Source organism: Corvus moneduloides, chromosome 6 (genome assembly GCF_009650955.1).
Source record: "Corvus moneduloides isolate bCorMon1 chromosome 6, bCorMon1.pri, whole genome shotgun sequence".
Lineage (NCBI taxonomy): Eukaryota > Metazoa > Chordata > Aves > Passeriformes > Corvidae > Corvus > Corvus moneduloides.
The window spans coordinates 37,473,462-37,499,905 of NC_045481.1; the positions used below are offsets into that span (position 1 = coordinate 37,473,462).

The 26,444-nt window shown below is 40.7% G+C and overlaps 1 protein-coding gene across 11 annotated transcripts in view; it reads right to left on the reverse strand.

Moving 5' to 3' along the window:
• The window catches only part of MGA (MAX dimerization protein MGA), a 59,003-nt gene that overhangs the window by 8,991 nt on the left and 23,568 nt on the right, over positions 1–26,444 (reverse strand). For 7 of the 11 annotated variants that reach the window (XM_032113424.1, XM_032113427.1, XM_032113426.1 and 4 more), the window contains 14 exons: positions 26,116–26,214; positions 24,074–24,708; positions 23,064–23,421; positions 21,926–22,149; positions 20,933–21,073; positions 20,445–20,520; positions 18,559–19,079; positions 16,774–17,071; positions 14,446–15,078; positions 13,561–13,860; positions 10,437–12,139; positions 3,661–3,785; positions 2,271–2,322; positions 446–631 (listed from right to left, as the gene is read on the reverse strand). In XM_032113424.1, coding sequence (XP_031969315.1) covers positions 446–631; positions 2,271–2,322; positions 3,661–3,785; positions 10,437–12,139; positions 13,561–13,860; positions 14,446–15,078; positions 16,774–17,071; positions 18,559–19,079; positions 20,445–20,520; positions 20,933–21,073; positions 21,926–22,149; positions 23,064–23,421; positions 24,074–24,708; positions 26,116–26,214 — 5,351 coding nt within the window. The remainder of the gene's footprint in view (positions 1–445; positions 632–2,270; positions 2,323–3,660; positions 3,786–10,436; positions 12,140–13,560; positions 13,861–14,445; positions 15,079–16,773; positions 17,072–18,558; positions 19,080–20,444; positions 20,521–20,932; positions 21,074–21,925; positions 22,150–23,063; positions 23,422–24,073; positions 24,709–26,115; positions 26,215–26,444) is intronic. The other 4 variants (XM_032113430.1, XM_032113431.1, XM_032113433.1 and 1 more) reach the window with 4 other exon arrangements.

Consider the following 26,444-nt stretch of genomic DNA (forward strand, 5'->3'; position numbering starts at 1 on the left):
GGTACAGCTGTTAAGCATAATTATCTGTCTACATATGTCTACCATTCATGTTTGGTTTCCTGTCCTTTACATCTTTACAAATAAGCTTTTAATGTCAGTAAAATGTCTAATGGAATGCTATCTTCTCAAGCATTAAAAAAGTAAGCCTTCAATGGATTTAAAAATTTCCTGATGTACACAGTCAACCCCTAAAGAATTAAGACATAACCTTCCATGATTCACAAAGAATACACAGGGAGGGCTAATCCAAAAATATGCGTGCATGTCATCAAGACTAAGCTTTTAGGAATATAGATTCTTTCAGGTATTGTTCTCTTCTAGAGAGTCTTGCAGAGATGACAAAAGTTCCCTCTTCACTGGAACTCGCTTGAAGAGTTCATACTAGCATAATCACTCTGTCCAGATTAAATGATTCTCCTCCTCACTTAAGCTCCAAAATACCTACCTGCTTGAGAATGTAGCATTTGGAGACCTTAGGAAGGTTCTGCAGCCCCAAAGCTTTCTTCAGCTTGTCAAAGAGACCTCTCATTTCATTACGTCGCCGACGTTCGTTTGCCGTGTGTGTCTGGCGGTAGTGAGCAAAGGCTTCTGCCTGGGACTTCAGCTTTCTTTTCCAGGTCTGATGCTTTTGCTGGAGAAGTAACCAGATTGACCAGTTTAAGTAAAGAAGGCAATGCGATGGCAGACAATGTTCAAATGCACGTGAGATTTACAGCCTTTCTACAGACACCTGAAGATTCCATGTCATGCTATCCTGCTACTATGTCTCCCCTGAAAGTTCAGAATCAGAAGCACAAGCAGTAAGAAATGAAATACTGACCAAAGAAGTGACCAACACAATCACATCAACCCTAACGGAAAAGATCGTGAGTCCCTTCTGTTCATAAGGTTTTCTTCTTGCAACACAAGGCTACATAGATAAACCACAGGATTACAACAAAATCACACGTTTGAGCCAAGTATTTTTTGTTTTTTGCTTGTCAAGAAGGTCTACTAATGAATGAAATAATTACACCAACACAAGAGACTTGAATCTTTCCTGGAGTTAAACTAGTTTGATTTCCATTTTCTTTCATAGGTTCGTATGGGTTGGTGCCAAGAGACATTGTAAGTCAGAATGTGGAAGATGGCATTGACAATTATCACCCCAGACATCCAGCAACAAACAGAATGTGGCCAAGAGCCTCTGGTTTTGAGTTTGCTTAAGTTTCTAAAAAGACTGCCAGACAATAAGCAAAATTACTGATCTCTACAGATTTAAAAGTTCGTTATGTCATCATTACTCTTCCAGGTTTTGTACAACTACGTTATTTATTTAATGGGGAAGTAATTAATGCCGTTTTTTAGATATTTTTAGGCCTGCCTCAAACCCCAGAGCATCAGTGGAAAGACTCCTCAGATTTAGTGATACTATTTCGGAGCTTGATGGCCTTAGGAGGAATCTGAAGACTTGTCTCCTGAGAGCCATTTTGCCCTCACAGGCAGACATGAGCACAGTACAGCTGCATCTGCTCCTATGTCAGCGGTGGGTTCCTGCCAAAGGAGGGCCTTGCAATGTAAATTCCAGGGCAGAGAAGAGGATACATGGAGAAGGTGAGGCAGACAGAGAATCCTGGAACCCATCCCTGTCTCAGGCAAAGGCATACATCCCAGTCTGCTCTAATAGGTAAGACTTACACCAGGTTCCCACCACACTCAAAGCCCCACCCCACCACAGCAGGAAGCTCTAGAGCTGACGTCAAGTATATCACAGTCAGTTATGGACAGAGAAGCTGGCTTCAAAGACACCGGAAATACAGCACAAGATTCTGAAGGACTGCAGTGAGTTTTGGTTTGAAAAGATTCTGTGGTATCTTTAACTTGCCTAAACACATATTTAAACTTCTGTTTTCAGAAACCCTTCATCCAGTGCTGTGCCTCTATAATCTTACATACTGTCTTCAACACATAAAAATATTTCTTATTATTTTAAGTGTGCTATAAAAATTATTCATGCGAAGAACACAAACCCTAAGCAAACGGAGTCATAAATGAAAGGCAGATCTTCCTCCCATAAAGCTGAATCTGAAACCCACTGACACCAGCACCAGCCCTTTTGCTTTAAGGAGATTTGGACTGAGCACCTCCCCTCCCAGCACATTTAGTTTCTTGCATTTAATCACAAGTATCTGCAAGGCAGATAAATCACATTAAGAGCTGCATGTGAGATGAAAGTTTATCTTTAAAATGGAGATGTGATACTAAAAGGAAAGAGGAGAGCAAACATATACCTTTGAATGTTTTTCTGATAATGTTTCATCCGAAGAATTAGGAGGATGGTATCTGGAAGAAAGGTAAAAAGTTTTTCCCAATGCTACTCATCTCATACACTCTATCCTCATTAACTACATTCCAGCAGTCTAGAATTGCTCATTTTTATGCCTTGAAATTAACTTTTCTGGTATAACGGCATAAAAGCAGGATACTGTTGAGTTCTCTCAAGAAAGTGAACTCTTTTCTCCAATGCCATCATCCTGGAAATAACTGAGCTGCGCTGAAAGTTGTGAAATTATCTCAGTGCAAAAGAAACTATTTCACTCTATGCTGAAGAGAATAAATTCAGCTTGTGACTGTGAGCTGCATAAAGTATCTTCTTTAATTACGTTTTGGTTCTGTTTTTAATAAACACTGATTTAATATAGACAGCAGAGTAATCTCTCCCCCACCAAGAACCACCAGTCAAAATCTTCACATTTATTACTATCCTAATATACAGTAACAGCAGCTTCCTCATATCTCAGGAGCTGCAAGAAAACAAAGAAAGCACACGTTTGAAAATTATTTTTTATAAAACACGACATCTGTTTTTCTCTCTCTCTGAAAGATCTTCAAAACTTAAAGCAAAGTCAACACCTAAGGATAAAAGTTGAGCTGTATCTTTAAAGGGGAGAAAAAAAAAAAAAAAACAACAACTATCTGGTAGATAGCAGCTTTTTCAAAGTTTCTAAAAAAAATTCTACAAACAAAAAGAACTATAGATGCAACATTCCCCATTCTTTTGTTTGATGCAACTGAGAAACAGCCATGACTATCATTACATTCCTCAAGTAAGCCATGTTTTTATTTTGCCTTTGTCATTATAAATGCAAGGGCAGCAACAGTAACAAAAACAAACCAACCAAAAAAATTAAGCCAAGCTATCCAACCATGGCAGACTATATGTCAGTAAGAAAATACTTTCTTTGCTGGGGCAATGGTCCCAAAGACAAATCTTTCATTTACAGGGTCAGGGATTAACCTAATGACTTTTCCTGCCCAGAAGTCCACCAGCAAGAATAAACAAAGCTTGCAAAATCATACTGAAAACAAAGACAACCCTGCTAATTTTCAGTTTGCAGGAAGGGAGGCCATTCACTCATTAAGTTTACATTGCAAGATCCATCTCCATAAACAAAGTAATTAGAGGGGGGGGGAAAAAAAAGGCTAAGACACCTTGAAACTACTCTTAGTTCTGCCAGCACCATTCTCACAGACACTGGGAAGCACCAGTGCTGAGGAAGGCCTGACAGAAGCCTTGCTTTATGTTGCCATCACATTACACCCGTTGTTTAATGGGATCACTCGACGCCAGCCCAGCAGTAGGATACACAACTGTATGCAGTGCTCTCCAGGGGTGCTTACTTCTGGTCGGAGGGTTCGATATTAGCAGCTGTGGCCTTCAGACGGGCAATGTTAATCTTCTCTGAAAGCTCCTCCACGGTCTCAATGTCCACCTGCTCGTCATCCTCTCTGTATTCACACGCATCCTGGAACAGGTTTTGTTTTGTTTTTTTAAAATGAGTATCTACTCAGCAATAGCGCTCAGGCCAAAACAGTTTCACTTTAGTCTCAAAGGAGATTACATCATAACATTTAGAACCACCAAGGAATCAACATCTCCAGCTACACTGGCCAATAAACAGTGCTTAGCAGGGGCTTACTTTAACTGTCGCCTCCAGGAATTCCTCCCACTAGCAACTCTGTGAAATGCATTTTGGTAAGGGCAGAACCCATCTCTGTTGTTTATGCTTTTATTATGGGTGAGAGAAAAGCTTTCAGAGAGTTTTCCTGCCTTTATCTCCAAGTAAGATTAAACTGCCTTTACAACCTACTACCGTAGACTTTTTCTAATTAATTTTTTTTTACAAAATTTGAAACAGTTATCACCTTAGTAATGGTCTCTCATACCTGAGACAGGGTAAGTCAGAACATCATACAGTCAGGCTTCTTTGGATCATACAGTAAACCGCTTACATGATGAAGAGTAAGATTTTGGCTCTTTCCAAAATGCTACCAAATCATTATTTTAAGTATTTATTATATTCTGAAGAGTATGTTTTCTCCATGCTTGCCTGAGCAAGAAAACTTGCTATTTTGCGAAGAGAGAGATAAAGAACAACTGCAGTTCTGTAGCAACAACAAGAGTTAAATATCAATCTTGTGACCATCTGTAGTTCCAGGTGATACCCCCCTCTCCCAAGAACACATGCCTATTCAACCAATTGTTTTGTATTATAGTTTTTAGTGAAGTTTTTTTAATTATAATCTTTGGTCTGATTACAGAATGAAGAACTCTTACTCCTTAAGCAAGAAAATGTAATTACACTTCCACTCTCTACTCTATTTCACCCAGTTCCCTGAACTATCCCGACTAAACTGTTTCAAAACTATTCAAATAAAGATAATATTTAAATCACAGAACTACTGAACAGATTATGTTGAAAATACTGCATGTACAAGAGGTAGTCGCAACACTGATCTATTCCTTTATACAAAGAGCACTTCAGATTCCTGCCTGCTCTTCTAGGTCATTCATAAACCCACCTTGATGCTGAAAGCCTCCTGATACTTTCCCTAGCTTTTCCACTTTATACAGTTTCTGTGACCCTTACATGCAAGGGATGCATACTGGTTTTGTTCAGTGGGCAGGACCACCCTGTCTAAACTACATTTGGACACCATTACATTGATGATGGGAACGTGGTCAGGCAGGGTAGTTCAAAAAAGATGCCACAACCCAGAGAGTAAGAGGAAAAACACACGAGGAAATTCGCTTACCATCGAAACACTGTCTTAAAGCTTTTCAGTGCTGGTAAGTTATATTGGGCTAATCAAAGGGCTGATAGCAATTATCAAGCTAGAACTGCTCTAGAACTAAAACTTTCTACATGCTATCATATTAGAAAAACGGTATTCAAAACCCAGTATATGGCATCCTTTTCATGAAAGATGGACAAAAAAAAACAGACGTAAAAAACTCTGCAGCCCACCAAGAACTTCACATCTTTTAAGTTGACACATTCTGAATGTGGACATAGGAAAAACAAAAGTAATTCATTTTTTCATTCTTACATCTAGCAACAAAGGGAAAAATGCTTCTGGTTGGCAATCTTTCCTCTTTACCCTTGAATTCCTATCAAGACGAAAAATATCACAATCATGATCACCAGAAGTAAGTCCACTTAAGTTCTGACATTAAGAACAGCTATTCCTATATAAGTAGTGCCAACCTGCCATAGGCTGAACCTTATCCACAGCCCAGCATGATTCTTGAAGATGCTTTTGGAAGCCCTACCTTTCTAGCATCAGTCAATCCATACTACTTTCAGTCTTTCCAAACTACTTCTTGTAGTTACATAAATTCTAAATGCCTTTGAGTAGGAGTAAAACACCATATGGAATGAAGGCATAAAGAGGAGCAATACCACCCTAACAACAGAGTTCTAAAGTTGTTATGGAAATAACAGCACTTTTCCCTCTCTGCATTTCAATGTCTGGTTCTAAGCCCTCTCCTCTGATTTTTCTCTCTGTTCCTGGCAGCCTAAACCCCTATTGCTGATACCTAAAGAGCAAATTGCCTGATGGTAGAGGATCCTCAGAGACAGTGCTGAGGAAGGAGGTTTGATGACAGTGGATGTCATTACACATTACCCAAGTAAACGTAATTTCTGGAGCTGCTTTCTATGCTACAGTGTCTGCAGGTTTCACACATGGTCTGAACTAAAAGCTGAGAACATGCAAGAGATTGTTAGAACTTGTACTGACCACAAAATATATTACTTGCACTTTTTATTAAACTTACCGTTTTATAATAATTGGTAACAGTCCTTTTAATTTCAGTGTTTGGCTCACAAAAAGAATGACTGAAAAACACTTTTAAACAACACTTACAACACAGTGCCTTGCCAGACATAGAAGCTGTGTTTAGACTAGTAAGCTGAACTGTGGGACTCTTATCTGTAGCATTACAATACCAGAACCCCTGGCATGGTTTTGGCTTAAGCCAACAAGGACTCGTGAACAATTAGAAGTCTCAGTCTGTGACTTAGCCCAGGCCAAGCAGTCCTTCTCAGCAGGAACTCTGTGTGCAATCATCATGCCTTGGGGATCAAGAGTTTAACGTCATCTCCCAGACCATCACACTTGAATTTGTTCAGACAGCAGGTCCTGATACTCATTAGTCTGCTTCTGTAGATATCCCCAGAAGGTTTTATTCACATCACCAAACCCACAATGATTCACCATCCTAAGCCTCTCTTGATGCAACTCAGGGTAGGAAATGAAAAAGGGCAAAGATACCATCCCAGGAAGCTTCTTTCTGTTGAGTAGAGGAGACTAGAAAAGTCTCAAAGTCAAGGACACAAAGTCAGCACAAGGTAAGAAGGTAATCTGAAGGGCATTGATGTGCGAAACTAAGAACAATTAACCAGTGTGGAAAAAATATGCTAAAAAATAAACAGTAATAGCTACTACAGCTAGGTAGCAATCATCCTGACTCTCACTGGAGTTCTCTGAGGTTTCAAATGGCCATCTCCTGAGCAACTAAAACCAGTACACATTCCAAACTAATAGAAACAGAGCTGTCTTAAGTATTTCCACTAAACCAAACTATTAGAGGACATGCACGTAACTCTTTGCGTCTTTGTTTCCACTAAGTTAATGAAGCAGATAAACATCCTCTACTAGCCTGTTTATGTGCTCTGACTTCATCCAGTCTGACAAACAATACCAGTGCAATCTGTCTTGTAAGCACTACACTGAGGAAAGAGTACATCCCAGTGAAAAATAACAGATTTAAATCCAAAACTGATTTCTCCATTAGGCACTGACATGCTAACTCAACTTGCAGGCAACAGAGATTAATAAATCCAAATTCCAGACAGGTTTTTACAGTCCTCTGAGATCTCATTCCTCAGCTTTACTGCTCTAGAACCAAGGCTAGCTTATCATATTTGCGTGAGCTTGTGGTGAAGACATACCCTTAGACAGCTTTCCAAACCATGCTAGTCAAAACCTGCGCAATACATTTCTTCCAAAACAAACATTTCTTACAATATCTAATAATTACTCTTTTGCTTCATCAGCCTTTAGCAGGATCATCAACCTTGATAACAGACTACTCTGTGACCTAGACACTATTGTTGGTTTACCAACAAATTCCTAAGACTTGTGTCTGGAAAGTCCATCTGGCATCAGGAATGAATTAACTGCAAGTCTCAAAACTTGGTGGTAACTCTGCTCAAGTTACTGAAGGACATAGGACATATGAAACTGCTACCACCTGATGGAAGACAAGAGAGCAACAATTTCGTTTTCAACTTAAAAGAACTTCCAAAAATAACATCTGTGTTCAGTTTTGTCACTTCATACAGCTGAGATGCTATCATCTTGTCTGAGAACAGTGAGCTGGAATATGAACTGATTAGTCTGTTTTTCTGGAAGTGGAAGAGATTCTCTAAAAGCCAGAGTTGTTCACTTGGCTATCATGGAATAATAGAATATCCCAAGTTAGAAGAGATCATCGAAGTCCATCTCTTGGCCCTGCACAACACCATCCCCAAGAATCACACCATGTGCCTGACAGCATTGTCCAAACTCTTCTTGAATTCTGTCAGTCTTGGTGCTGTGACCATTTCCCTGGGGACCCGGTTCCAGTGCCCAACCACCCTCTGGGTGAAAAACCTTTTCCTAATATGCAGCCTAAACCTCCCCCGAGACTCAGCTTCATTCCATTCCCTTGGGTGCTGGCACTGGTCACCACAGAGAAGAGATCAGTGCCTGCCCCTCTGTTGGGGCTCCCCGCCCCGGTGTGGGGTCCAGGGGGAGGAGACCCTGGAGTAGAGGCACGGCCTACGGGATTTTCCTACTCCCTGGTCAATCCTGTTCCCATTGGTTATTTTGTGTTCCCCTGCAAGGAGAGGACCCTGGGGATCCCGATTGTGCCGGTTCTTCGGCAGGACCCCGGCCATGCAGCTGGAAAATAAAGATCTCTGAAACATCTATCAAGAATTGGTCCTTATTTCTTTCCACGGGCCTCGCTGTCTACATGTCGCAGAAATCTCCGCTGCAACACCCCTCCTTTTCCCCTCATGAGGAAGCTGCAGACTGCAATGATGTCTCCCCTCAGTCTCCTCTTCTCCAGGCTGAACAGACCAAGTGACCTCAGCCACTCCTCATATGGCTTCCCCTCCAGGCCCTTCACCATCTTCATTGCCCTCCTTTGGACAATCTATAATAGTGTCTTTTTTATATTGTGGCACCCAAAGCTGCACCCAGGACTGCAGGTGAGGCTGCCCCAGTGCAGAGCAGAGCGGGACAATCCCCTCCCTTGCCCAGCTGGCGATGCTGTGCCTGATGCCCCCCAGGACATGCTTGGCCCTCCTGGCTGCCAGGGCACTGCTGGCTCATATCCAACTTGCCATAGATGAGGACCCCTAGGTCCCTTTCCCATGGCACTGCTCTCCAGCCTCTTGTTCCCCAGGCTGTTTGGACACCCAGGGCTGTTGCCCTGTCCCAGGTGCAGAATCCAGCACTTGCCGTCATTCAACTTCATATGGCTGGTCTCTCTGCAGGGCCTCTCTACCTTTGAGAGTCAACAGCTCCTCCTGGCTTAGCTTACTTAGTATCCCTTCCAGTCCTGTGCCCAAGTCATTTATGAAGATGTTGAAGAGCACAGGGCCAAGGATGGGAGCCCTGCAGAACCTCAGGAGTGACCAGTCCCCAATCTGCTGTTATCTCATTCACTAATCACCCTTCATGCCCAATCTGTGAGCCAGTTGCTTGCCATTACATGATGTGTTTATCCAGCTGAGTGCTGGACATTTTGTCCAGAAGGATCCTGTGAGAGAAAGTACCAGAAGTTTTACTGAAATCAAAAAGATTAAATCAACTGGTTGCCACTGGTCAGCAAGGTGGGTAACCTCGGGACCTTCCTAACTTGCTCCTTGAGTAGCTGGAAGTCTGCTCTCCTCATATCCACAGCTGAAGTTTTTGCTGGCACTTTCTCCTCCTGCCACCAGAGATTTGAACTCAATTGTTTCATGGCTGCCATGGCCAAGACAGCAGACAATTGCGATTTCACTCACAGGCGCCTCTCTGTTACCAAGCAGCAGTTCAAGGAGGGCACCATTCCCAGCTGGTTCCTGTAGCACCTGTACCAGGAAGTTATTGCCCAGGTGTTTTAGGAATCTTCTGGACCTGTTTGTACCAAAGAACTCTGATTTTCAACTCCAAGAGGAGTACATTAACACAAAAGAACTAAAAGAATTCTATACTTTCAAAATCCTGAAGACACAAACATTATCTCTCCTATTTTAAATTTGTCTGTTCTTCAACTCTTCTCCAGCTTAACCCTTCTCTTTCCACTTGTATCTCATCCTGAGAAAGGCTTGATTCATATGTCCATTTGACTGATTCATGAAACTACAGTTTTGTAATTTTAAGTAACAATGCACTGTTTCTTAAGTCATGTAGTGATACGTAAGAAGTAAAGGAATTACACATTGGATTGCTTTATTTTAATTTTTGGGTTAAATTTGATGAGAATTTTATGAGCATTAAAATCTGAACATAACTACACTAACTACAAAGTTTTACCCTTATTCTGTGACTTTTGGAGCAATTTGTTTTCTATCAAATAAGGAATGACAGCTTTCACATACTATTTAAATGTATTATTAACTTTAAAAATGAATTTAAGGATGGATTCAAACATTCCTTCCAGATATAAATGTTAATTAAGACTACGAAAACTAAATAGAAGAAAACACCTTAAAGTAACAGAAATACTACACTGGCCACTACATTTTTGGATCATTAAGTCACATTTCAAGTAACCAAGTTATTTGAGTAAATATCGGAGGAAGACAACCTGCAACAGTTTTATTACAGATGGCTCAATGTAACTCCTGTTATCTGAAAAACAGGCAATTTCTACAAGGCCACTACTACCTAAAAAAAGCATGCAACTAATAAAAGACATTTCCATTTGGAACCCAATTTACACTTCCTAAAGAGACTGAAGTCCAAAACACAAACATCATACTCTGTCTTGCAAATCCATGGGTTATGACACATTAGTCAGGCAATTAAAAAAAAAGTGTATATATATATCCTTCCATAGAAAGTTAAATGCTTACCACTTTTTCAACATCTATTTCCTCTTCACTTGCGGAGTCAGAAGCACCATCCAGCATCTCATCAGCAGAATCATCAGTTTTATCATCCTCTTCTTCCTCCTCCTCATCTTCCTCTTCATCCTCTTCCATATCATCAGCAGTTATATCAATAGTGGGCATGTAACCCTTTCTGTGTGCCCTCTGTTCTGGTGCTGTCAGGAAGTTACTTTTCTCTGATGTATCAGCTTGGCCATCCACTTCACTTCTATTTTCTAAAGGGGGTACAATGCTAGATATTTTGCTCCAAGAACTGTTGACATGTGTTAGAATATCGTGGCCTGTTTTCATTTCTTCCAGAGAATCAAAAGCAGCTCGTTCTTTGCTGTTACTGCCTTCCTGCTCAGCTATGTTTCCTTTGCTGTCCTCAGTATCGACTGTATGCTTCTCTCCTGAAGCATTATCCTGCCCTTTTGCAGAACAAACTTCAGGCCTACTTCTTGTTTTCCCTCCTATGTTTTCCACTTCTATAGAGCTCTTGTACTCCCTCCTTTCCATACCTGGCTGTGCAGCATCACCCTGGCATTCTTGTTTGTTCTGAAACAGTTCCATCTCTCTCTGTTCCTCCTTGATCTTCAGCTGTATATCTTGCTCTTGTTGACTATGCAACTGTCCAGAACTTGCTCTGTTGTCCTCCTCCATCTGTGTCTCTGCATCTCCTTCCTCCTCTTTTACTGGTTTCTCTTCATGTTCAGCATGTGTTTGTTCCTTCCCACGGTTCTTCAACTGGGCAGTCTCCTGATTCTCAAGACTCTGTGAATGTGCATTATTATCCAGAGGAGCAACTGAAGACTGATCTGATGACCCACAAAGAGTTTCAGAGTTAGCTGAAACTGCCTCCACAACAGTTTCGGAACTGACAGAACCCTCTTTCTCTTCAGAATCCCCTTTTTCTTCCTCATCATTTGGCTTCTCGCTGATGTATGAATGGTCAGATGATACAACATCTGCAGAAACATCATGCTGAGAAGAAAAGCTATCATCACAAGAACTCTCTAGCACCTTTGAGTTCTTCTCCACCATCTCTAATGTAGTGGAATTTGTACCACCACTAGGTGTGACTGTGCCAGATGCTGACTCCTCAACAGCATTCACCTGGTTAATCGACAACTCATTTTCTTCTTGTTTCCCATCTGGCACTGTGACCTCAGACTCTGTAACTTCAGGGTCACCTGAGCATGGAGCCTTCCCATTCTCCTTCTGCTGAGCAGCACCTGAGTCCTCTTTCTTGCATATTTTCCTGTAATCCTTCTTCATCTGAAGAGATGCAAAATGGTGAAGAATAGAGTTGGGCACAGTCTTCTGTCCTGGGAGCTGAAGTAAAGCAAAACTTCCGGACTGTAAAGGTATGAGATTAGCAGTGGTGGCTGGCAGACCACCTGGGCTGCAGGTTATTTTAGACTCGGAGGCTGCTTGGTTTGGGACATTGCTGGCAGCAGAGGAGGAGATCCTCAGAGTCAGAGTGCCTGCCTGTGATACAAAACTTGTTACTGAAGGAAGAAGAGAAGATGCTTGAGTGGCTGGGTTGGATGGGGGGGATAACTTGGGTACTGCAGTTTGTACAGCTGAATTTGTGGCAGGAGAAGTGGAAGACACAGAGGAATTGGGAGAAACAGGTGACTCAGGAGGCTTAGAAGGCGCGGGCAACCGGATTCCTACAACAGATCCTGTGAGGAAAACAAAACATCAACTGAGACTTTCTCGAAGCAACTTTTTTCTTTCAGTTTTAATGTTTGATGCTGTACTAAAAGCAGACACCACTCCCAAGGATCATAACGGAATCAGGCGTTTGACCACAAGTTCTCAGTGGAAAAGTTGGTCCTGCATAAAGACATACAAATTTCAATTTTTTTAAGTAACACCCCAATAAAACCAATGAATTGGCCCCTCTAAAACTAACAGATTTAATGCCAAGTTCTAGCATTAAGCTTTTTAATCAAAAAAGACACAGCATTGAAAGTCCTGCATTTTACTTTCCCATTTATTGGAAAACAGGGAAATTGGGGTTTTGCAAAATAAAAAAGTAAAAAAATAGTATTTAATTTTAACTTTTTTTTTCCTCTCAGAAAAAGACTTGCAAAGAAAAAAACTACGTCAAAATTACAAAATTATACCACCATCTTTTTCACCTTTATGAACTCTTCTGCAGTGTTTCAACACTCCGTAAACAGGGAAGAAAAATATTACTTATGGCAACTAGTCTCTCTTGTTCAGCAAGAGCCTCAAAACAGAAAGAAATGAAATAAATTTGTTGACTGATTCTCTACTACACCTCATGCTCAAACCTCAACGAAAGCTCAGCATTGTTTTCTCTCCTCCCCAGAGTTTTATCTACTGTGCTTGCTCTCGCTCTCCCTTCCACCCCACTCTATCTCCCTCTCTTTGAGGTGTGTTTTGATACAGAGAGAACAGAAGAAAAGGTCCTACTACAGAGTAAACATGCATTTAAAGTACATTTGGGTTAGAATTTACAAATACATACAACAGCATACCCAACCTGCAATTTCTAACTCTTCCAACCCTGTCTTCAACTGTGCACTACAGAAACAGCTGAAAATCACACTTATTTTTCATCTCACACTCTCAAGGAGGAAAAAACCTGGCAATTTTGTACTGTAATGTAAAATTTCATCTGAGTATCTTCTGTAAACACACTAACCAACCTGAAAACCTAACAAAAACAGAGCAGCACATCCAACAAAACATGGGTAACAGGTAATTCTTTTTAAGAGAATCTCCAACAAGAATTATTTTTGAATCACCAGGTCGAGTGTCTCTTAAGTTGGGACAGTACGATGGACATGGCTTCACTGCCACACACACACACAGGCCCTTTTACTTGCTGCAAAGAACTCCCGAATTTTGGTGACTTAGCTATTAACTGCACTTTCTGAATATTATACACATGGTATTTAAGTTGCACTGCATCTGAATAATTACACTATGTTCTTCAACTACTCACACAGAACCAAATTAGACCCTGTTCAATTACTTTCAGCAGGTGAAAGGAGCATCACAAAGATATGTCTCCTTGTTCATTTCTGAGTAACACACTGGTCAGTCATGAAGGAAGCACTGGACTTTGTACCTGGATTGCGGAGCATCACTGGCTGCACACTGGGCTGGGCACCCGCAGCTCGAACCTGCTGCAGGGGAACAAGCTGAATGATCTGCCCATTGGGATGTCTGAACAGGTTCACAGCCCCAGGGCTCCTGAGAGGCTGAAGGACCATCCTCTGCCTCTGTGCCAGCTGCGTGTTGTTCAGCGGTCGCAGTGCAGAAGGTGCCTGGTGCACTGGAATCAGCAGCAATCGAGGTCCAACACGTTTGTCTGTTCCAGGAGCTATCTTTGGGGGAGTCTTACTTGCAGCTTGTGGAACAGCATCGTCTGAAATATTTTAACAAATTACATAAAAATCAGTTTAAGAGACTGCCTACTGATCAGGCATTATTCTTAATAAATACAAATGCAAATATTTTGCAAACAACTGAATCTCTTAAGTTTATTTGAAGGCAAGTTTTACTCTTTATTCACAGAACGCATAGAACCAACCAGGTCAGGAGAGTTTTGGGTTTTTTCTATGTAGTTCCACTGACATTTCTCAACCACGACACAGGAAGAGTAAATCCATACCTAATTCCTGGACTCCATGCCAACCATGAAATTCTAGCAGTTGTAACTGTGCTATACATTTCTATAGGTCAAGGAATGGTGTGAGGCTTCCAGCTCACTTCATAGCAGTCACTGACCAGATAGTTACATTTTTTCCCTTCTCTACCAGTTCAGGTTGGAATACAAAAAGCAACTTAAGAGATGACATTTCTTATCCTGCTTTGGAAAGGGGGACGAGGCAAGTGAATCCGTATTTAAATTGAAACCAGTTGCAGACTGTATTACAGCTATGAAAAGAGGCAGAATTAATAAAAAAAAAGCATTTAGAGTAATAACCCAAAGCACCTAAGCATTCATTACCTCTTTTTGGGTTCTGTGGAGGACTTGAATTGACTCCTGACAGTATCACTGGAACAGAGACAGCAGAGGAAGTTAGTGTGGTCACCACAGGTGTAGCTGCTGCAGCTGTTGTTAGTACAACTGTCGAAGTGGATGTTGTGACAACAGGACAAGTAACAGTTGGTGGCGTTACTACAATTTTTGGGAATGACGTAGCTGCTACTGCTGCAACCACCTCTGTTGTTTTTGTTGTGTTCACAGTAGCAGTAAGAGTGGTGGATGGAGTAGTACAGGTGCTGATTCCAGGTGTTGCAGGAGCAGCTGTGACTGTAATTGCAGGAGGAGAGCAGGGAAGTTCACCAGCTTTTGTCTGGTTAGGAGTGGACACAGTAGATGCTGCTACACTGCTGCTTTCCACAGCAACTGGAGAAATGGTGCTGGCCGTAGTGACCCCAGGAAAGACTGTGCACTGAGCTGGAGATAGCACTGAAGGAACCACGGGAGCAATGACCGTGATCGGTGTGGGCTTGATACTGAGCAACTGTCGCCTTGAGGCAGGCTGGCGTGTGCTCGCTCCAGGAATCTTCTGCTGTAGAGCTCCTGCTTTGTTTATCACAAACTTGGTAAACACACCACCAGGTGAGGGTCGGGCAGCTGCAAATAAAAACTTGCAGGTCAAAATTTCAATAGATTTCCTCTTCGTCGTTCATGAGGTGCTACAGTTGTAATTTCAGCATGAATTTGAGCCTCCTTTTTCTATGTACCTTACAATTAAATCAAAACCTTTATGGCAGTCCTGGATATGCGTTACATGTTAGAAATATGTCTGCCTTATTCCACTACTATAGCTCTTTACTGCATTTCTTCCCAGACACACAAAAGAATCAGGTCTTGAAGGCTTGTTCTTCATTGTGAAACTATGGACAATCCTAACTAACAGTGCAGGACAACAAACACCTAAATGAAACAATGAGTTCCAATTATTCTCTAAACCTCAAATTCTTTGTGTAACAGCTTGTGTCATCTTCCCCTTTATATTGCTTCTTGGTTTTCATCCCCTTCTACTGTATTCGTCTTACACAGCCACAGGGGAAAGGGATGGGAGGGATATAGAGTTTCCCCTTCTAACTGCAGCAACATTCAGACTGCACACTGGATGGAACAAATTTAACTGATGGAAATTAATCACCGTGAGGAAGATCCTTTACCTCATCCCTTGCTCTCCAAGGGACCAGAATTTACTGCATTTACATCACTCCAGATGCCTACAGATGAGTACAACAGCACTGAGATTATGGAGCAAGCCCAATTTAAACACTGCAGTTATTTATGCATACAGCATGTCTACCCCAGACTATGCCAGAACTGATACTTTTTACTTAAATCACTATGCAGCAATGACTTCACCCATCAATGAAACACAGCCAGCTCTTTCAAATTGCATAAACACACGAAACAGCAAGTTTTATTACATGACAAGAAAAACAACACACCCATTTACGTAGCAATGAAAATTTAGGCAGAAAGAAACAAAATAATCAATCAGAAATTAAAGTTTTTCCAGGACACAGGTAACATCCTTTTCCCTTGCAAAGCTTTTTCAGATCTTTAAATTATGTGTGGGATTATGTGGATGGGTACTAGACTTCTTTTTTTAAACTCATGCAAAATGTAATAGTTAAAAGGCAACTTCCTCTCCTTCCATGCTGGGGTAACCATTTCAGTACCAACTCAGATAAACAAGTAACTCATGCATCTTCCAATCTTTCGTTTGTTTTTTTTTTTTGAACTCAAAGTGCTAAGTCCAACCCTGTTTAGCTTGTGAAATCCAATGAGATTAGAGGCTGGCGTGGTTATTGGCTGCACACCTGTTGATTTGCTAATCCAGATTTGGACCATCTTGTCTTTCACTGCTGCTTCACACATCTTTGGTGGTCACAAGAATTATGAGTGCAACATCAGCAGAAAATCTAACAGCGAAGAACCATGTATTAGTGATACTCATTTGAAGTTAATCTGTGTTTGATGAAAAGCAATTAAAAATGATAGTAACGGAACTCCAAACAAAAATCCCGGTTAATATCTGGCGAGTCTCCATCCACTCTCGCCTCTTGAAAATATGCTCTAGCAGCATTAATAAAACAACTAATAGTCAACATCTGTAATCTTACTCTGAAGTCAACATAAAACTTTCGCTTTAAAGAGGTTATTTATTGCAGAGGCATCTTAGGCAGGCAATGCAGCCAAAGGCAGCATGCACCGTTGCACAGAAATCAACATTAATGCTGTACACTCACTCTGTACTTCAGCTTCACGCAATTTAAAACACAGTAATAAGTTCCAACCTACCTATCTGTCTCTGTGCTGGGACATGGGTTTTCAGAGTCGTCTCTGTGGGGGTTGAAGTAGTGCTGGTGGAAGATGTAGTTTTAGGAGCTGATGTTGTGCGCCCCTGGACTGATGGTGTCCCAGAAGCAGGTGTTTTAGCACTGGGTGCTACCTTGGAGATCACAGTACTGAGGGCTGCGATATCAAGTACTGTGGGCTGCAGCCTGCCTGTGATATAAGCTGCTAGCCGACTGGCAGGATGTAATGCCCCCATCTGTCCCAAAAGCAGTTTGGCCTGAGGATACCTTTTATCATTAACCTGAAAAAAGGGGAAAAGGGAAACTTTGTGAAAAGAATGCTAATTCACCACTTCTGGAGAGGTGTTTCATTCCATGGGACTCTTAAATGTCCTTTTCAAAAACCATTGCAATTCAGAATGGGAATTCCTAATTTCCTTATTGCCCAGGAGAACTTCAAACAACTCTTGTTTTATCTTTGTAATACAGATTTTAAATGCTGCTCAGACTCTGACATAAAACCAGAGAGTCCAAGGAACATGTGAAATCACTAAAATTAGCTAAGAGTGAAGCTAGCATCTGTTTCTCCTATCCCTTACTTATGCTGTAGTAGTCCTGAATAAAAATAGGTTCCCTAACTTAAGGACAACTTTGGATAAAATTCTCAAACCTAATTAAGACCTAGCATCACAAAAGAAAGAATACTGATGACATATACATTGAGACAAAACTCTAAAGAGCTTGTAAAAGCTGTACTAACTTTTTCCTTATCCACACTGTTGTTTGATACTGTAATTAAGGTATGATGAGCTCACTAACTTCGAATTTCAAGTTGTAGTGGTAATGGACTGCACAGGAAAAAAAACCAGAACATCTTTCTGCATGTCAGGCTTTATGCCTAGTGGACAATGCAAAGTTTTGGTAGTGCTGCATTCTGCTTTCAAATTGTTTATTAATACCTTCTAAAAGCCAAATGCATTTAACACACTACTAAAATAAACAGTAGCTTTGATGGATCAACTTTTACTGAAGGTAAGAAATCTCCTGATTTTTTTCTCTCCACTAGTTTCTCTTTCTGAGAGTGTAACATCTGAAAAGTGTCATGAAAATATATTTTACTCTCATTTTCGGTTTTCCCGAAAGTGGTTTTACTATAATCACAAATAGCTATGATGGAAAAAGATCTTCACCCTAACCCTGCAGTTCCTACTACTAATTCTTACCACCAAGCCAGCAACACAAAACTGCAGGGAAAAGAGCCTTTGAATTTAGGATTATGAAGTCTCTTGATGAAGAACATATATTCTACAAAGAGGATTCAGGATGTTAGTGAAGATTAACAGTAAGCTGTAGCAAAAAGCAATTTACTGTTTACATTTTCGTTTTAAAGTTTTGTCCCAGTGTATACTTCGACAGAAAATATTCTTTTTGTGGACTCATAGAGTCATTCACTTAGAAGCATTATGTGTCAAATGCACCTTCATGGGGTTCTAGAAAGACTTAAAAAGATCCTGAGAGAGATTCCGCACTTGGGTCAACAAGACCCAAATTACCAAAAAGACAAGTTAAACCATCAGATTTCAGAATTCCAATCCGATTTCTTGTTATTGAGTAAATCTTGAAAGGGACAAGCTTATGGAGAGGAATGCCACCAGATTCTAAGAACTCCTGTCCAGACAGGCACAAGACTATGTAGACAAATTAAAGAGTGTTCTCCCCTTCAAGGAGTTCTGGGATAGTACTGGATGAAGATGCATCTAATCTCCACAGTAAAGGCAGAGGGACCCACCTGAATCAAGCCCGAGGGGCTCGTATTAGCTTTGCATTTGTAGACAACCAGCTTTCCCGCAGGAGAAACCCCTGCATAAAAAGGCAAGCCTTTGCCCCAATGCAGCTTCTCCCGCAGTTTGTCCACTGGCTCTGCCCGCATGACCTTTACATTTTCTGAGTTATTGCATGACGCCACTGCGCTATCAGGAATCTCCAAGACAGGGATCTCAGGCTTCTCGTCCTTGTGCTGGTAGGACGGCACTGAAATTTTCACTTTGGAGGAGCAGACAGAAGGATGGTTCTCATCCTGGGCCTTGTATTCCGAAGCCAATTCAATAATGAAGCTACCCACTTTGAGGCACTGTGGCGCGTTACTGTTGATATGCTGTGATAAGATGGTCAAGATCTTATTGTGATCTTCCTCCAAGTTGCAGTCAGAGATAATCTCGATAAGTTTGGTTGGTTCACCTCGAGTGGTGTGATGAACATAGGAGGTGGAGAAAGAGTCCCCCTCACTACGGGAAGACCACCAGCTTTTCTCTGAGAAAGAATTGAAATAGGTTTCTGCAATACTATGGCATTTAATCACCTGGATAGTCAAACAATTTCATTCTGCCCACACCTCCACCCTTGTCTCAGCTCAGCTGTAGGCCAACAGCAAGTAAAAGAACTGTTCAAAGCATCACCTCCCCTTGTAGAGCTTCACAAGCAAGCCAAAACTCACTGCAAAACTAATGTAATTATTTCTCACGGTTCAATCCCTGCAGCCATACCACGTCAGGTTGTATCCCATTGCATCACAAGCTAAACAAAGCTGGGTTGTTTCAATACATAGGTAGAAGTTCTCCAAACACACCAACACAGTAGAAAGCATCACTGGTTATTCAAGAGACGGCACTTTTCTCTTGGAGTCAGAAAAGCACCCGTGTCCTATAATGGCATGAGAGGACACACAGCTAGCAGAACTGTCTTTTGCACAAGATGTGTGAACAGAAGCATGACCTTTGATGTCATTAGAGATACAACGTCCCTTTTTGCAAAACTGTAAGGATGTTGAGCCCTGTGTCCTGGCCATTTTAATTTCACCTACCAATGCATTGGCATTTTCAACTAACTGTATTATTTTTCCATTCCCATCCTTAAATGTAGAGTGTGCTGTTGTATTCATTAAACAGTAAAAAAATAAGCTCAAAAAGGCAGATATAGTTCATTAGCAGATGACATAATGCCTCTAGTAAATGTCTCATTTTAAGGCTTGTAACATGATTTGGGCCGCTTCAGACTGAAAGAGAACACGGATGTCTAGCCTACTTCTTCATGAACTAGAAACTCAAACCCAGTATCTGTAACATAGCAAAACTTCAATCTTTCAACTTGAACTGAACAAATTCAGTTATCAAATAATTCCAAATAAAGCCCAGGCACTTCCTTGTCCCATACAATTCTACGTCAAGAATATGAGGGTCCCATCCTCCCAGTACTACTTGGATATTTAATTTTTCAGTAACTACAAAGTAATAGTAAAGAAAAGAAGAGGGAAAAAAAAATACCCAGACAAAGCAAAACCATTCATCTCCATTTCTTCCCAAGTACCTAATCAACTCTCTTGAAGACAAGTGTCGTGCAGTTTTATCTCTTATTGCTAAACAAGCTGCTGCAGCACAGGTCATTTTACACTTAGAGCAGCAGCAAGTACTGGATATTTAGTCTGCTGTACCTCCATGTGCCTCCCTCCCCCCCAGCTGCTAAGAGAACTGTATGCATATCATAAGATTTTTATTAACAACTGTAGTAACTCCCCCAGCAAACAGACTTCTGTTTCATCAGTAGCTACTTTTTTCAAGAAATACCACAAAAACGTGTAACTACCAAGAGGCCGAATTATACTCACGACTCAGCTCTTACCTTTGGATTTATTAGTGTCTTTGTCTACCTCACAGGTTGCCTTCACAGGAGGCTGAAGCTCCGGTTCATGCTCCTGCTGGAGGAAAGAAATGCAAGGAAATATTCACCCTATACATCTCACTTCCACACTAAAAATTACAGCACAAAATGAACTAGTTCACCCCAAATCATAAATATATGCTGTGTTTGACAATGTTACAGGTTTCATCTTAGAAGGGCTCTATTAACAATGAACATTTAAGCCTTACATAATAATGTACTTGTGGCAGCCAGGCATTTCCCCAGATGAGACAATGTGTAGCACAGTAACAGCGTAAGTTTACCAGCACTGCAAAGCGATTTAGGCTCCAGCTTCCACAGCCCTACCACCATCAAATGCAAGTCAAGCCCTCATGTCATGTAGGAGTTTCTGGGGAAAAAATTACTTAAACATTTTCAATATTTCTGCCTGCTCTATAATACACACTAGTTACAGTATAACTTCGTACCTTTACACTACAACTCTGTGAATCACTTTTGTCTTTTTGCTGCTTTTTCTCCTCTCTCCTGTGTGCATAGGCTCGCACCCTTGCACAAGTCATCAAACTTTCAAAGTACATGTAGACAGGATCCTTGTCCTCCTCTCGAATCTAAAAGAAAAAAAAAATAGACAAAAACTTCTCCTCTCTGTTCGAGATGCACATTGGATTCACGGAACAGCTTTGCTTTCTAACAACACTTCAACATAATTGCTTCAATAGTAAGAGTCAGAGAAAAGTCCAGCATTTAAAGCTAGATCTGCCCTCTCAGTATCATCACATAGTCCAGTCTGCCACCACCAGCCTCCAAAAATTAAAAAAAATTCTTCTAAGTGAAGAAACAAATCCTAACTGTCATGCATTGTTTAACATTATCTGGTATACATTAAATAACTACTCTGGTATGTTTGTTCTTCAGATATAACTACACTCAACTCTATGGCTGTTTTTCCTCTACTGCTGTTGTTGCTTTTTTCTGATGCTAAGGTGAGAGGAGACACAAAGCCAGATTCTTAGAACACTGGCAGTGAAACCTCAAGGACAAAAAAAAAAAAATTACAGAACTACACTGAACACACTATGTCTGTATCCAAACATTTTTTGCATGTAATTCATACTTAGATAGGCTACATTATGTAGCTAATTACTTTTATAAATATTACAGTACTAATAATAATCTCGACAAAAATAGCATATAATACTCTATTTTTAAATGAGGCTATTAGTGAACCATAATGACTTTCCACCATCTCCATATTGCTACAGTAAATTCTCAACAGAAGAGGGACATAGTTAAAGATTTGTATACAATCAATTCATCCTAGCTTATCAACACACCTATGGGCAGTCAGTCCTAGGCTTTCACCTCAAACTTCTCTAGAATTGCCTAGCACAGAAGCTTTTGGCAGTATTTGTTTTAATTTTCAGTACAAAGAAAAACATGCATCTCTTTTTTTCTCTTACCACTGGATTGGGTCTAGGAGTGTACATTCTGCCTGGTTTTGTTCCACTGGAAGATCTGTTCTTACTAGAAAGCAAGACCTCTGGGTTGGGCAGTACCATAGATTTAACTGGTTCAATAACAGATGGTGTTGGGACATAAATTGGCTCTGGATCTACTTCACCTTCTACTTTCACCCACAATGGACAATTCCTAACAGGTGGTTCTGGCTCTGAGTCACAGATAGCTGAAAAAAAGAGAAAAAACCAAAAATTACTTACAAGTGAAACACCATCTATCACAGCAGTAACAGAATTTTTTGTTTGCGTTTGAGGTCTAGCCATGCAGCTAGTTCAAACTGCCAGAAAATTCTGCTGGTTGCTTTTCTTGCCTCAAATTCTAGTCGAAAGTGACTGGGATTTGTCTACAAGAAAGAAGAAATAAAAATAAAAATGTTTCTACACTAGTCCTCGTTTCTCATTTTTACTGTGATAGAAGATACACAAAAACACTGAAAATTAGTGACCTTCACTGATGGTGCATACTGAAAAACTGGGTAACACCCAAAAAAATCCCAGACCTGTATACTGCAGTTGTATGGAAGAAATAATTTATTCCAGTAGAACACCACAGAATACTTTGTTTTAGCTATTCCTAAAAGTATGGTTAGGAAGAAACCGAAAATGTAAATTCAGACACAATTTCTACCAATTTGGTTTTCTGAGCATACCTTAGGCCAGATCTGAAATTACCATAAATAACTGTATTTTCAATGAAATCCATGAACTACACAGCTACTTACAGCAACTGAAAACACAGCTCTAGATACTTAATTCATTAACAGGGAAAGATAACAGCACTGTAACAGTGAACATTACCAACAATGACAGAAGTAATTATCCCGTATCCATAGTCTTTAAAGACATTTGGAGAGTTGAACAAGAGTTTAAACTACCAAAACGAAACTCCAGCTATTTGATTCAATAAATAACTACATAGTGCCCAAAATGCTGATCACGTAAGTAAGAATTTAAAAAAAAAAAACAGGAAAGGTGTTATTTCCTGTAAGTCAGCTGGATTTAGAAATGGCATCACTACTACATCCTAATAAAAAATGCCCACCAAGACTGGTTGTTTGCTGTAATCTCCACCAATACTCACTGTATTCCACCCTTTTCCTCTTCTTCCTGTCTTTCTGCTTCATCTCCTCTTCTTCCCCATCACCCTCTTCTTCCACATCTTCATCCTCTTGCTGTTGTCCTTTTGTTCCGAACAGCACAAGCTTTCCACGCACAGCCTTTTTCATCATTTTCTTATGTTTTGATCCTCCCTTCACCAGCATGACCTTTCTCTTAAGGCAGGTACACCCAAACATACAGTCTGGCCTGCGGCAGTGGGTAGGCTGACGTTTCTCCAGTGCCAGACTGGCACATATGCAACCCAGTCGGCAGAAATCATTGTTGCACGGAGGTGCTCGTCGTCTTATTATTTTGTGGATAGGTTTGCTTTTAAGAGATGCCTAAAAGAAGTTTTAAAGAAGCATAGACTTCAAATTTTAGTAAGAGAAATATTTTAGTAAAATTAAATCAAGCATATGCAAAATTGCTATTCAAAGTTCATTTAGAAAACCCCTCCAGTTACACTGTCTACATATGAAAACTTGTCCTCTATACAAAAAGAAAACCAAAAAAACCCAACAGAACAGAGTTTGCATTTGAAGTCTTTTGAGAGGCAACTGGAGAAAGCAAAACCATCCTGGTAATAAGCAGGATGTGAAAAAAGCAAAAGAAGTTATCATATGACAGGCAGATTACATGACCAGGATTTTCTTGCAGTTAGCTCAACAGAAAACATAAAAAGGAAAATAGCAGGGAAATGCAGTTACTGAATAACAATTGTATTAACCCAAATTTTTAATGGTGAAAATTTTAAACAATTCAAATTATTAATAATTTGTATCAACACACTATTATCACAAGTAGTTTTTTCACATACTGCTAAGTCAGCACTCCTCAAGTTTCACTGCAAAGACTACACCACAAAGGAATCTCATGCCTTATCATGATCCTTAGCAGCTTCGGTCTTATTTTCTGCATCTCTATGCAACATCCGTAAGTGGGCAGATTAAAAAAAGCAACAGTACAGAAAAGAAAGAACCATTACAGATCTACCTGAGCTGTAAGCAGGGTTGCCAGAGAGATGTCTGCTCGCTCTTCTGTAATATAGGTCCGTGGTTTCCCATCCCAGAGAGCACAGTCTTCCAAGTCCATTAACTTCACTTGAGATTTAGACAAACCTGGTGGACGAAGTGCTTGTTGATGCTGTGGTGCTTGACGCAAACTGATCTGCTTTGGAAACGTGTTTTCATCCACAGTTGGCAGAGCACAACCATCTGCTTGGTTACTCGAACTGCTAGCAGACTTAGCAGCCTTTTCCCCTGATGAGTTCTGTTTCTGCTTTGCAGGAAAAGGTGAAGGCAGAATGGGCTTGTAAGATTTTATTCTACTGATTGTAGATGCCTGTCTGGTTTGAGTCTTTGTCTTCCTAGAGGTAGATGATGGAGGAACAGGCTTGAATGTGTAAGATGTTGATGGAATTACAGTGGACTGCTTCTTTAAAACACTGTCGAGCGTTCGAACATAGCTAGTGCTCTTAGTGGGAAGCTGATACACCACAGGAGAAGTGGGAGTGTTAGAAGAGAATCCCATACTTGTTTCCATCAATTTCCCTTCATTTTCCAGGTACTCATCCAGCTTGTCACTACAGAATGCTGAGCGATTCTTCAAAGAACCTTCTGAACTGCCACCTAAATAAATGAAGAGTACTTTAACTCCTGAAGTTAAATCTTATCATAATTAAACACCGTAGGATAGGTAAATACATCTCCAAAAAATGCACTCCTCTACAAGAACTGTATATAACATAGGCACACCAAATATAATCCATTCTGAAACACAACCAGCAGCCTGCACAACTGTTTTTGTGGAGATCTTGCACACGTATTTGTGGTGGGTTGGCCTTGGCTGGACTCCAGGTGCCTGCCAAGCCACTCTTATTACTCCCCTTCTCAGCAGAATAGACGGTTGATAGTAAGCTGCAAAAAACCTCATGGGTCAATATAAAAGCAGTTTAATAAAGTAAAAGCAAAGGCCATGTGTGGAAGCAAAGGAAAAGAAAAGATTTGTTCTCTACTTCCCATCAGCAGGTGATGCTCAGGCGCTTCCCAGGAAGCACGGCTTCAGAACAAGAAGCAGTTACTCCAGAATACAAACATCGTAAGTAACAAATGCCCTCCCTCCTTCTCCATTCTCTTAGGCTTTTACTGCTGAGCAGACATACATCATGGAATATCCCTTTGATCAGTTTGGGTCAGCTGTTCTATGTTCCCTCCCAAGACCATGCCCACCCACTGGCTACTGCTGAGGGGGGAATGTTAAGAGGCAGTCTTGGTGCGTGCGAGCACTGCTCAGCAGTAGCCACAACACTGGTGTGTTACCAACACCTTCCCAGCTGCCAGTGCAGAGCACAGCACTGAGAGCGCTGCTGTGGGGAAAATGAACTCCAGCTCAGCCAGACCCCACACAGCATTCATGCACGAAACCACTACAGGGCTTCTGTGCTTCTATTCTTACTTTGTTTGTCCTAAGCACCTGGCCTATCTGGTATAGCATGACGTATCTGGAATACTCCAACACAACACTGCATAAAAGTGCAGAAGGTACCATTTAAATATTTGATCTAAAGTAAAAAACTGGCAAATTTTCAACAGTCCATTTGACATATGGCAAAGTAATCAAATATGTGAGGAATACGTGCTCTAACTGGAGTTTAAGATACACCAATATAAACGAAAATTACTCAGGTTCCTTAGGGTCCCTGAGGCAACAGAATTCTAGAATTACCACACTTCCATATAAACTTAAAACACAAACAAAACCAAAACTATTACACCTTTGCTCTTCACTTGAGCCTTCTGTGTACCACAGAACACATATTTTTATCTTACTCAAAGTTTCTCTCTTCCCTCATTAATCTCCATTCTGACTATGGAACCAGTACTAAAAAACTCTTTAATCATAACAGTTTCAATATAAAAAAAAAAAATCTCTCATTAAGACACACAAATACCAGATTGCAAGGTCTATGGAAGGTCAAGAAAATGGCCACATGTTGGAAATATGTACATTGATCTCTCTCTTTTTACTTTTTTTACCTTCATTTCTGGAAGCACCATGAAGCTTCCCTCGCCAGCCTTTGATTTTTGTGAAATCGTTTGTCTTTCCTGTCCTGGAAACAAAAGGAAATCCACTATCTGGAAAAGAAGAAATCTAGCCTCAGTTTATGAACCAAGTTTGATTGTATTAGTGTCTTAGCAAACTCTGCTTATTCCTTTTCAGGGATAGGTGAACAGTAGCAAAATCAAAAGGTTTGAAGCAACTTGATTTTCACTTTTTTTTTAATTAACAGAGTATTTAACAAGGCCAAGCTTCCTGTAGAGTTCTGCTCTATGGCCGAGCATCTGCTATCCCATACAAAAAGTGT